General features: G+C 36.7%; 1 protein-coding gene across 1 annotated transcript in view; it reads right to left on the bottom strand.

Moving 5' to 3' along the window:
* BUB1B (BUB1 mitotic checkpoint serine/threonine kinase B) overlaps positions 1-12804 on the bottom strand; it is a 63899-nt gene that overhangs the window by 34110 nt on the left and 16985 nt on the right. The window contains exons 5-8 of the mRNA XM_019644853.1: positions 10572-10768; positions 2673-2842; positions 929-1143; positions 662-753 (exon numbers count right to left, since the gene is read on the bottom strand). Coding sequence (XP_019500398.1) covers positions 662-753; positions 929-1143; positions 2673-2842; positions 10572-10768 — 674 coding nt within the window. The remainder of the gene's footprint in view (positions 1-661; positions 754-928; positions 1144-2672; positions 2843-10571; positions 10769-12804) is intronic.

Raw genomic sequence — 12804 nt, 5'->3', positions numbered from 1 at the left:
AAAATTAAACACCCATAAATGTGTGCTATCAATTTCTTCAGGTAGTCCTTTGTAAAGGCTCATGATTTTCTTAAGAATAGCCTCCCTTGTGTTGAGCTCTTATCAGGCAGAATTTTTGCTCTAAATCTTATCTATTTTTACATTCCTATACTACCTAGCACATAGAGGAGGGTTATAGATTAGTCATGAGGAAACGTGCACTGGGACACAATACTATCTAGCATGAGAACTCCACAATGTTATGTATTAGACTAAATCTCAGACTGCCTGATTATCTAATCGTCGCCTATCATATTTCTTCTTATAAACAGAAATGCTAAGGACTAGGAATAAAAAGACATCTAGAAGGAAAAAGTATCAGAGGAAAAACTATTGTAATTTCTAATTATGTCAATAACGGAGGTAGAACATTTCACTTAAATCACAGTGATTATCTCTGACTACAGCAATGTAAACCTATTAAGTTTATTCCTCAGTAAGAATACCACCAAATGGTCTTTTAGCCCTGACATACTCAAAGGAATACGGACATAAGGAAAACACAAAATTTTAGTTATTGTCATCCCTACAGAGTAGAAAATGCCCTTGGGAACTGGCATAGGATCCCCTGCCCATTCTTAATAATAATTCCCACCTCAAAATATCTGGAAATCAAACTCACATAACTGGCTGTTGTGCAGTCTCTTCCACATATGGAGTAAAGCTGGGGAGTATAGAGGGTACAGCTGTAACAGAAGCTGTACTGCCACGAGGCTGGCAATGAAGAAGAAAACCACAATTACCCAAGTTTTACATTCTGACAATATATGCAGACCATTCCTAATTAACTATTCAAGAGGATTTAAAAGAGATGCTAAAAATACCCCTCTACTCTAAATCTGAAGCTTTTGTTATGTCGGCAAATAACACTGGATCTAGGAGTCCTTACCCCGTGCTCCAAAGGCCTGCCTGTGTTCCAAGGGCCTGCTTGCAGCTCATTTTCTTTGGCACTGGCCACAGGGGGTGCAATCCATGGCTGGACTACAGGCTTAGACAGCTCTGCTGTAGAAGCCTCATCAGCATTTTCATCAAAAACAGTAATTCTAGAATTACTTTGCATGGGTTGAGGAAATGGGTTTTGGAGTCCTCTGTCCTGGTTTGAAGCTAGGAGAAAAATATTAAAACTTCATGTTAAAATTTTAAATTAACTTAAGTGCCAGATGAGTTATATACCTAACTCATCCCCAAATCAAGGAGATTATTTCTACTGTCATAGAATCAAAGAGATTTTTTAAAATAACAATTAAAAAAACCTTAATGGATCAAATTAGTAATTTTTTAATCCATTATTTGTTACTTATACTTTTCCTCCTTTCCCTATCTCCAATACTTTATTCAGATATAAAAACCTCCAAATTCTACATTTCCTTCAGTTATCATTCTAACATTGCCCAGTTATATTATAGACTAACCTAATCCAAATCTTCATTTTTCAGTTTAAATTTTTTTATCAACAGAAATCAGTTTGACATGTACTGGATCTAAAATTAGCCTATTTATTAGTCTCTGTTGTGGGGCTGTTTATTACAATCAAGGTTCATCATGACATGAATGAAATGTTCTTTCGGGCCATAGACTCCCTACACTCTAATTCTAGGCTCTCCAAGAAACATTCTAAATATTGATAAGTTGATACCAAAAAAGGGATAAGGGATTTAAAAAAAAATATTCTGGGCCAGCCGAGTGGCACATTGGTTAAAAGCACATTGGGACGCCAGCTCTGAGCAGAAGGGCCCCGGTTCAGATCCCACATGAGGGCCAGTGACACTGCCCTCTACAGCTAAGATGGTAAACAACAGCTCGACCTGGAGCTGGGCTGCCTTGAGTCGCCAGCGACAGCATGGGCTGCAGCCCCTGCTGCAGTGGGCTGCCAAGGGCTACCGTGTGTGGCCAGCAGCCAGCGTGAGCGGCCAGTAGCCGCAGTGAGTGGACGTCCAGAAGCCAGTGACTGATCTGCCTTGCCCGGGAAGAGCGCAATGATGGTGCCAACTTGGGCCAGTGAAGCAACGTCCTCCATAACTAGACTAAAGAACAAAACGACAGCAACTTGTCTGTTCCCCTTCCCCCAATTCCCCAGCACTGTTCCCATCCCCGCAATTCCCCAATAAAAATCTTTAAAAAAAAAAAAAAAGTCCTGGTCTACATGTCTGACTGCTATCAATTTAGTTAATAAAAGTTTTCTGTACCCTCTGCTCAACGCTGCTGTAAACCTAAAATTTCTCTAAAGATAGTGAATTTTAAAAAGTTTAGGTGTACAAAGAGAGCCCAATTTCTGACCCCCCAAAGACTGAAGACCATGTTAATACATTCTCTGAGGCTTTGGCACATGTAATCTTTACTTTGACGATACTTGCTATATTATTACATATTGTCTTTCAACTAATAACTCAAACTCAGAAACTCTTGATGTTTCCTATGTTAGGTTTTTCTTAAGACACAAATTTGCTGACATGTTTTGGTTTTAGTGCACACTGTGATCTTGGCTCTTCTTAGACTTCATTCTTTTTGCTACCTATTACAGTACTCAGAAAACTAGGGCAGTGTCTACATATGTATTTATACATTATCTCTTTACATAATTTGCCTACCACCAGAGCCTAAGAATTTCCCATAATAACATTTAACAAACTTACCCTTGAGAGCACCTCCTATACGGCTGATTGGTGCTCTTGCTATCTTTTTCCCTTTGCTTTTTAGTTCAGCCAGTGTGCTTCGTTGTGGTACAGAGGCTCCAAGCACTTCTTCCTCCTCTTCTTTTTCAAGTGCCAACAGAGTTTGCCGAGTCACTCGAGCTTGGAATTGTCTCAAGTAAAAGAACAGGCAATTAACTTTTGGTGAGATGAACATTACTCACCAGATTCAAAATGTCTAATTTGTTAATACAAACAAGGGAGGGAGGTAGAATGGGGGATGAAATCTATAGGAACAGCCCAAAGAAAGTATTCTCTCAGCAATAAAGAAAGCCACCTTGAGATCACAGACAGTTTTGGATAGAATGATTTAACTCCTTTAAATGTCCAAGTTCGACCAATTAAAAATACTCTGAAGATCAAGATTAAGCTGATCTGAGTATCAGATCAGGGTGACTAAGATTACAGAGTTTATTAAGATCACAGTTTCCCATCAACTTGTTACTATAAAGCTTTTTAAACTTATAAAATGGTTGAAAGAGTAAATAAGCACCAGTATACTCTTTGCATACATTCACCAATTGTTAACATCTTGACACATTTTATCACTGTCTGTGTCTCTTTTTTCTCTGCACACACTGCACCCCCCTCCCCCCATTTTTCTGGAATCATGAAATAAAGTAGCATCCAATGTAACATTTTACTTTAACAAACAAAGCTGGCAGAAATTTGAAGACTAAACTTCCTGTGCTGCTGCCAAAGTTTTAAGTATTATCAAAAGGGTAAAAAAAACCTGAATAAACTCCAAGTGCTGGTGGAGATGGAGTAAGCCCATATAGCCTCTCTCTCACTGATTAGAATGAATCTCTAGACATAAGACAAAAAAGCAACTGAGGCCTCTGAAAAGTAAACAAAAGCAAGTGGACTGTGGAGAAGAGTCAAACTTGAAGAAACAACCCACACAGGGTTGTTTCCTGTTTCTTTCCTTCTTCTCTTTCTCTCATGGTTTTGAACTCTTGCAGTGGTAGTGTGGAAGGCTAACACTTCTGGAGAAACCTCATCCTTCTGGCCAGAGGACTAGGAAAAGGGGACTCTGACAGCCAATGAGTATGGGAGAAATACGGAAAAGGATGAGCTGAAGAAGGGGATCTCCTAACTCTGTACATGAATTGGCACAAACCCTGGACTCACTCATGAGCTATTACTTGCGTGCACAGGGCAGAACCAAGGCAGCACAGAAAAGGCTGTAAGAACTGAAATATTATATAAACCACTGCCCAAGTCCCAGACTAACTCCTGAGTAACTAACCCCTGAGCATGGGGTAGACTCAAAGTTCTTGAAAACTGAACTGACATTGAAACTGCTACCCATAAAAGAACTTGTGACATCTAAAGATTGGTTGCCTACTAAGACAAAAACATCAACATTCTCCACAGAATATCAACTAACTGGAACCAGAGTCTAATAATATAGTATAGGATGGATGATGTCCAGGATATAATCCAAAATTACTTGATACAGAAAGAACCAGGAGAATTCTCAAAAAAGAACCAATTCTCAAAAAAAAAGGTTGCCAACATCAAGATGACCCAGGTGTGAGAGTTTTCAGATAGAGATTTTAAAGCACCTATTATAATTGTGCTCCATGAGATATGGGTAGAAACATTTGAAATGAATAGAAAGATGAAAGTTCTTAGCAGAGATATGGAACATATAAAAAGAACCAAATAAAAATTTTAGACCTGAAAAACACAATATCTGAAATAAAAAATTTACTGGATGAGTTCAATATCAATATGGAAAGGGCTAAGGAAAGAGTAAATGAACCTGAAGACAAAACAATAAAAATTGGCCACTTTGAAGAACAGAAAGAAAAAAAGACAAAAATCTTAAAAACATGAACTGAAAACTTCAGGGACCTGAGGAACAATATCAAAAGGTCTAACATATGTGTACTGAAGTCCCAGAATAAGAAAAGAAAGAGATATAGGTACAGAAAAGTATTTCTAAAATAATGGCTGAAAACTTCTCAAATTTTGTGTAAGGTATACATTTACATATTCAAAAGGCCCAATAAGCCCCAAATGAATTAAATGCAAAGGTAATCAAACCTAGACACATCAAATCAAACTGAAGAAAACCAATGTTAAAGAAAAAAATCTTGAACACACCCAGAGAAAAATCAATACGTTACATAAAGGGGAAGAACCATTCATGACTGCAGATCTCTTATCAGAAACCACAGAGTTCAAAACACAGTGGAATAACATCTTTATTTTTTTCATCTTTATCACTGCGTTTGACCCGATTTTTATTCAAAATTAGCTGTGCAAAGTGATTTGACCTTTACAGAATAAACAAATTTAAGTTTATGCCACAGGCTTCTTTTCTTTGGCTGTGGGTTTCTTTTCTGTGGGCTTCTCAGCTGCTGGTTTCTTGATGCAGCCTTTCCCCCACCAAAGGCTTCTTCTGCTTTGTAACACCAACAGCCTTCTTTCCTTTCTTCCTTACCGCTGGATTCTTGCCTGGAACCCTCTTCTCATCTGACTTGGCTTCTAGCACTGCCACTGCTTTATCCACCCGGGGCTTGTGATTCTTGGCCTGGGGAAGAATGCTGTTCCCAACTCATGGTCTTTGCATGTGCGTTTAAAGATGATTCTCAGGTTTTCAGTGTATTCTTCTTCTGGACTCTTGTGATGCATCTTCTTGCGGGTGCGTGGAGGGCTCTTTGGATCTCCGGGCTTTTCAAGATTCTGCTAAGGTCTGTATTGAGCATCTTGTGCACGGGAAGGTTGTAGTTACTCTTGAGGCAGGCAGCTTTAATGCCAAGTGCCATACAGATCATCTAAACTGCGGAAAGCACTTTCAATCCAAATGTGGAAATGGCCCACATGCCCACCAGGAGCAAGTTTCAAAATGTTCAGTTTGCTGAGCATAAAACAGAGTAATTCCACAGATATTTTGAAAGCTTTGATGATGCCACTGTCCTCATTATAAATGGTACAAGGTCCCCTGTACTGGATACAATGACATTTGCTGAGAGGCATAGATCTTTTTGATACCATTTCAGGCCTTAAGTTTCTTGAGAAGCAAAACAGCCTTCAACTTTATCTTCAACCACCAAAGGAAGTTCAGGGACTTCCTCATTACAATGACCTTTAGATATGCCCAGCACTGGTAAGGCCGGGGCAGGGCAGATGGCATATCGCTTCTGCGTTGTGTTCAACTCTGCAGTGCCAATGGTGTCAGGTGTTCATTGGTGCACACATACGGCCCCCATTACACACATTGAAAAGCACCCTGGCCAGAACGATAAGTCCCATTCCCTCAAACGCTGGGAATTCGAGTTGCAGCTCACCAGTACCTCACACCTCAGCACTAGTTTGATAACCTGCTAATCCACTGACAGCACAGGGCTGTCTATGGTTTCTGCGCAAGTTGGTATGAACAAAGTTCACAATATCTGGTTGAATTGGAGCCTTGAACACAGCAGGCAAAGTGACATTTTTGCCAGATTCCCCCGTTTCGGAGTGTGCCGATTATCAGTAGATGAGCATACACCATGGCGGGGAGAGGCAGCCACGCATCTCTCAAGCCGGTGGCTCCCACAGGAAAACGCTGGAAAAACATTGTTCAAGTGCTGAAAGAAAAGAACTGTTGACCCAGAATTCTACATATAGTAAAAATATCCTTCAGGAATTAAGATGAAATGAAGACATTCTCAGATAATGAAAAATTAAGAGAATTTATTGGCAATTTATAGACTCACTATAAATGAATACCTAAAAAAAAAAAAAAAAACCCTCTTCTTCCTGAAGAGAAATGTTACTAGAGGAGAACTTGGAACTTTAGGAAATGAAGAAAGAACAAAAATGGTAAATACAAAAGATTATTTTTCTCCTAAGTTTTTAAAAGCTATGTGTGGGTGTTGAAAGCAAAAATTATAATATTGTCTGGTGGGGGTTTTAGTGTATGCATATGTAATACATACGACAAGTATACCAAAAAAGATAAAGGAACCTATATGGTTATAAAACTTCTATATTTTACTTGAAGTGATAAAATACTAACTCTAAGTAGATTGTAAAAGGTTGTGTATATGCCTTAGCGCAACCATGAAAAAAATGATAGAAAAACCAATAAAATTAAATTAAATACTAGAAAATATTTAAACAGTTCAAAAGAAGACAGGAAAGGGGCAATAGAAGAACAAAAGACAGAGAACAAACTGAAAACAAATAATAAAATAGTAGACCTAAATTCAATATAATCAGTCATTATATTAAATGGTCTAAACATACCACATAAAAACAGATATTGTAAGAGTTGAAAAAAAAAAACCAAGACCCAATTATTTTCTGTGTATAAGAAACCCACTTTAAATATAAAGACATAGGTTAAAAGTGAAAGAAAATTTCACATAAAAACTTGTAACATGAATGTTCAGAGCAGTATTATTTCATAATAGCCAAAAAAATGGAAACAACCTAAATGCATTAGCTGATGGATAAACAAAATGTGGTATCCAAACAATGGCATATTATTCAGCAATAAAAAGGAATGAAATACTGATACATGCCACAATTATGTTTTTCTATGATGAACCTTGAAAACATTATACTAAGTAAAAGAAGTCAGTCACAAAACACCACATACTGTAGGATTCCATTTATGTCAAATGAATAGGCAAATCCAGAGACAAAAAAGCAGGTTAGTGGTTTCCTGGAGCTGGGGTGAGTAGGAATGGGGAGTGATTTCTAATGAGTACAGGGTTCATTTCGGGGTGTTAAAAATGTCTAAAATTAGATTGTGGTGATGCTTGCACGACTCTAAAGCTATTTTTTTTAAAAAAGTAAAGAAAGGAAAAAGATATATCATGCAAACAAAAGAAAGCTGAAGTGGCTATATTAGTATCACACCAAGTCTACTTTAGATCAAGTATGACCAAAGATACAGATGGACATTGATAAAAGGATCAATTCTAAATGTGTATGTATCTAACAATAGAACTTCAAAATATTTGAAGCAAAGCTGATGGAATGAAAGAAGAAGTAGGCAAATTCACAATAAAAGAGGCTTTAAAATTCCTCTCTTAGTAATTGACAGAAGAAGTAGAGTATCAGCAACGATACAGAAAAATACACTACCAATCAACTTGACCTGAATGGCATTTTTGGAACATTCCACTCCAAAACAGCAGACTACACATATTTCTCAAGTGTACATGGCATATTCACCATTATAGATCACATTATGGGCCATAAAACGAAATTTAATTAGTTTAAAAGATTTGAAAGTTTACAAATTATGTTCTCTGACCATAAGGAATTAAATTAGAAATCAGTAATGGAGATATCTGAAAAATCTCCAAACATTTCCTAATTAAATAACACACTTCTAATTAACCTATGGGTCCAAAGGTAGACATGGGGAAATTAGAAAATATTTTTAACTAAATGAAAAATAATAATACAGTATTATATCAAAACTATTTTTTTCTCTTTTTTTATTAAATTATTTTTTATTATGAAATACACATTTTTTAGAATTAGTTTCAGCTGTACAACACAGTGCAATAGTTATACTTTTTACCCCTCGAAGTGACAACCCCCCTCCCCCATCCGCTGCCCCATTTCCCCCTAATATCATACATATCTACTACAAATCCCTTCACTCCACTCCCACACTATACTCCATGTCCCATTCAAAACTTTTGAGATACAGCTAAAGCAGTGCTTAGAAGGAAAATTTTCATAATAGAAAGGAAAGGTCTAGAATCAGTGATCTAAGCTGTCACCTTGAACTAGAAAAAGAAGAACAAGTTAAATCCAAAGCAAGCAAAAAGATGGAAATAATAAAGAGCAAAAACTTAAAATTAAGAACAGAAAATCAATAAGAAAAATCAATCCAAAAGCTGGTTCTCTAAAAGATCAATAAAAATCAATAAACTTCTAGTCAGAATCACTGAGGAAAAAAAAAAAGAAGACACAAATTACCAATATCAGGAATGAAAGAAGGGAGATCATTACATAACGTACGACACTAAAAGGATAATAAAGGAATACTATGAACAATTCTTTGCCCATAAACTCATCAATTTAGATGGAATGGTCCTTGAAGACCATAAACTACCAAAGTTCACTCAAACAAATCAAAGATCTAAATAAATGGAGAAATATACCGTGTTCATGCACAATAGTAATCAAAATCCCAAAAAGCTGATTCTAAAATTTATACAAAGGAACTAAAAAGGTAAACAAGAGCTAAAAAGAAGAACAAAGTTAGAGAACTCATATTAACCGATTTCCAGACTTACTATAAAGCTACAGTGATTTAGGCAGTGTGGTATATACTAATAAATAGACATATAAATGGATCAATAAAATAAAATCGAGGGCCGGCCAAGTGGCTCAGTTGGTTAAGAGCTCGCTTGGGAGCACCGGCTCTGAGCAGCAGGGTCAAGGTTTGGATCCCACATTTGAGGGCCAGTGACGATGCGCCCTCTACAGCTAAGATGATGAACAATAGCTCGACCTGGAGCGGGGCTGCAGTGGACTGCTGTGAGCTATGTGAGTGGCTGGCAAGCCAGCGTGAGCAACCGGCAGCCAGAGAGAGCTGCCATGAGTGGCCAACCAATGACGGGTGACTGATTGCCTCACCCGGGAAGAGCGCAATGATGGTGCCAACATGGGCCAGTGAAGCAACGTCCTCCACAACTAGGCTGAAGAACAAAACAGCAATTTGTCTACCTGTCTGTTCCCCTTCCCTGATTCCACAACGTTGTTCCCCTCCCTCAATTCCCCAATAAAATCTTAAAAATAAATAAATAAATAAAATCAAGTAACAGAAATAAATCTACACAAATATGATCAAACTGAAACTAATTTTTGACAAAGGTACAAAGGCAATTTAACGGAGAAAGTCTTTTCAATAGTGGCATAGGAACAAATGGAGGTTTATTTGCAAAAGAGAAAAAAAGAACCTTGTCCTTGACCCATACCTTCTACAGAGATTAACTCAAAATGGATCACAGATCTAAATGTAAAAAGTAAAGCTATAAAACTTCAAGATGAAAACATAGGAGAAAATCTTTGTGACCTCTGGCTAGACAAAATTCTCATATCAAAAGCACGATCCATAAGAAATATAATAATTGACAAGCCAGACTTCTTCAAAATTAAAAACTATAGGGCCGGCGGAGTGGCTCAGTTAGTTAAGAGCTCGCTCAAGAGTTTGACCTCTGAGCAACAGCGGTTTGATTCCTGGCCTGAGCTGAGCAGCCGCTGAGCAGCCAACAGGTGGCAGGATGGCTCAGCTTACACAAACAAACAAACAAACAAACAAACAAAAACTATATAAAACACTGTTAAGAGAAAGAATAGACCAGACTGGGAGAAAAGATGTACAAATCACTGATCTAACAAAAGACTTGTATTCAGAATATATAAAGAACTCTTACACCTCAGATGCATTATGCTAAATGAAAGAGGCCAGACTCAAAAGGCTATATATTGTATGATTTCATTTATATGACATTATGGAAAAGGCAAAACAACTATAGGGCTGGAGAATAGATCAGTGGTTGCCAGGGGTTGGAGTGAAAGTAGGCGTTGACCACAAAGGGACAGCATGAGAGAATTCAATGGAGTGATGGAACTATTCCATATCATGATTATGGTAATGGTTACATGTCTCTTTTCATTTGTGAAAACTTATAAAACTGTACACCACAGAATGAATTTTACTGTATGTTAAATACAAAAATTTAAATATGCCTTTTAAAAAATTGAATAGTAACTATTAAACTTGCCAATCCACAGAGAGCACTTTATTCAGATACAAAAACAACCATTTATAGGGAGTTTTAAAGAGTTAGGACAAGCTCCAGAGAAGCAGCTTACCGGTGCTGGGACTTCAGTTTTTCCAGTGGCTCAGCCTTCTGCTGAATCCCATCCTGAAATATTGTATCTGCTTTCTTAAAGTTTTCTCTAGCTTCATATTCTTCAGCCCATGAAATATAGAACTGAGCAAGTGAAATGCCAATCCCTTGGCTGTGTAAATAACTGTACATATCCAAAGGCTCATTGCATAAATGCCCCTGTAAGAAATTAAAAGCATTAACAGTTAACCAATTTCTATTCATTGACTGTCTAGTATGTGCCAAACAATCAACTAGAGATACTTTCTATAGTTTCTGCATTGGGGGAAAAAAAATCTATTATAATACAATGTTGTAAGGACTATACTGGGAGGACCTAAAAGGTAGACAAAAAGAGGACCTAAAAAGTAGACAAAAGACATTAATTTGTAAGAAAAAAGGGTGGGAGGAAAGACTTCAAGAAGGTATGATATTTGAGTGTGGCCTTGAAGGAGGAATAGACTTACATGAGGTAATCAGGTAGAGAATGGGAAAGGCAAAATAGGAGCTTGGGAAAAAAGGTGTAACAGGTCTCAAGTGCCAAGCTAATCAACTTTGAGTTTACCTGACAGTGAATGTATGTGTATTGGGGGACAACCATAAGCAAAGGAATGACATGGTCAAATCTGTATTTTACCAAGGAACTTATAAGACCAGATACAATGTAGACAATTCTAGTAGCAAGAAGGGGGGGGCGGGGTGTAAAAATCACTAAAAATCCCACACCATTAACAGATTGATATATTTTCTTTAGTCTTTTATACAGGATAAAAGGATTTTTATCATTTTATAATGTTTTGATAATAAAAATTGCTTTTATTCCACTTAGTGCATCATTCATTTTTCCATGCTGTTGCTTATTCTTCACTATTATTTTTAAATGGATGAATAATGCTCCATCTGTAGATCTTCCATCATTTAACTATTCCCCTATTTTTCGGATAAACAACTTTTAATTTTGACCATTTATAAATAATTCTATAATAAATATCTTCATGCATACAACCTTTCACGTTTTACATTACTCCTTTAAGATAAATTCCTAGTAGGACTATGTTAAACAGTTAAAAATTACTTTTTAAGAGAGTTGTACAAATTTAAAATGCTGGTAGTAATTCTCAAATACAAATTCCACAGAAAATACTTATTTTAAAACTTTCTAATTTCATATAAAAATGGCATTTCAGTGTTCTGATTAGTTCTTTTACTACCAGGGAGGATAATATTTTTCTCCTACTTACTAGATATATTTTCTCTCATATCTACCTTTTCCTAATTGTCTAGCCTAATAAATCCTCTTGGTATGCATGCCCATACAACTCAATACTTTTCCTCTTTCTTTTTTGTTACACCTACAAATAATAGCTTAACATCTGTCTTCCCCAACACAAATATAGAAAACATTGTTATCCCAGTCCCTAGCCAGGATCTGGTAGAAAAAAATCACTGAATAAATGAAATGCTCCATTTATATCTTTGACAAAAACAATTCGTATTTTATAGTTTACTTTTGCAGTAATTCAGCAATGGGGTTTTTTTTTGCTTACCCAAATTAGTGATGTTTTCCCATATGTAATGGTGTTTCATGCAAAGTTATAATTCTGAATGTGTTACCAATATAAGATCTAGTCCTTGGTATCTGTTACTACATAAATAAAGATTAACACTGATTTCATTTTGTTAACAGCTTTCTGAGTAGCTCCGATGCAGTATGGAACAGACAATAAATGCTGGCTGTCCCATGGTTATTCCAGAATGTTGAATGAGATCACTTAAGAAATAAAATAAGTAAAAGGACAACACGGCTAGAGTAACGGATCCAAAAGTTAAACAAATCTTTTTGGTAACCCCTAAAAAGCCAAACTGAAACAATTTTACACTTTTAACTAAAAATATTGGATATTTTTTAAGAACAAGTTTTTCCTTAGCTAGACTGTAATTATCCCTTATAAAAATAACTGACTGGAGACATCTTTCTGCAAAGCAAAAGAAAGAAATAGTGAGGAAAACCGTGTTATTCCTCCTGACCATCCTAAACGGGGGGAAAAAATAGCAAATATATATAATCTTTTGCAAAATATATATAATATGCACCTTGTTATCCATGTACAAAGTTCAAATTATTGCTGATCATTCTAGGGCTGATCATTTGAATTTGAGGGTTGTCTAGATCAGTGCTTCTCAGATTACCTGTGGTGAAGGGACCAGTTTTGGGG

The sequence above is a fragment of the Hipposideros armiger genome, unplaced genomic scaffold (assembly GCF_001890085.2).
Source record: "Hipposideros armiger isolate ML-2016 unplaced genomic scaffold, ASM189008v1 scaffold_92, whole genome shotgun sequence".
Classification (NCBI taxonomy): Eukaryota; Metazoa; Chordata; class Mammalia; order Chiroptera; family Hipposideridae; genus Hipposideros; species Hipposideros armiger.
Note: the sequence above shows the minus strand (reverse complement) of the source record. Positions and strands in the feature narration are given on the sequence as shown.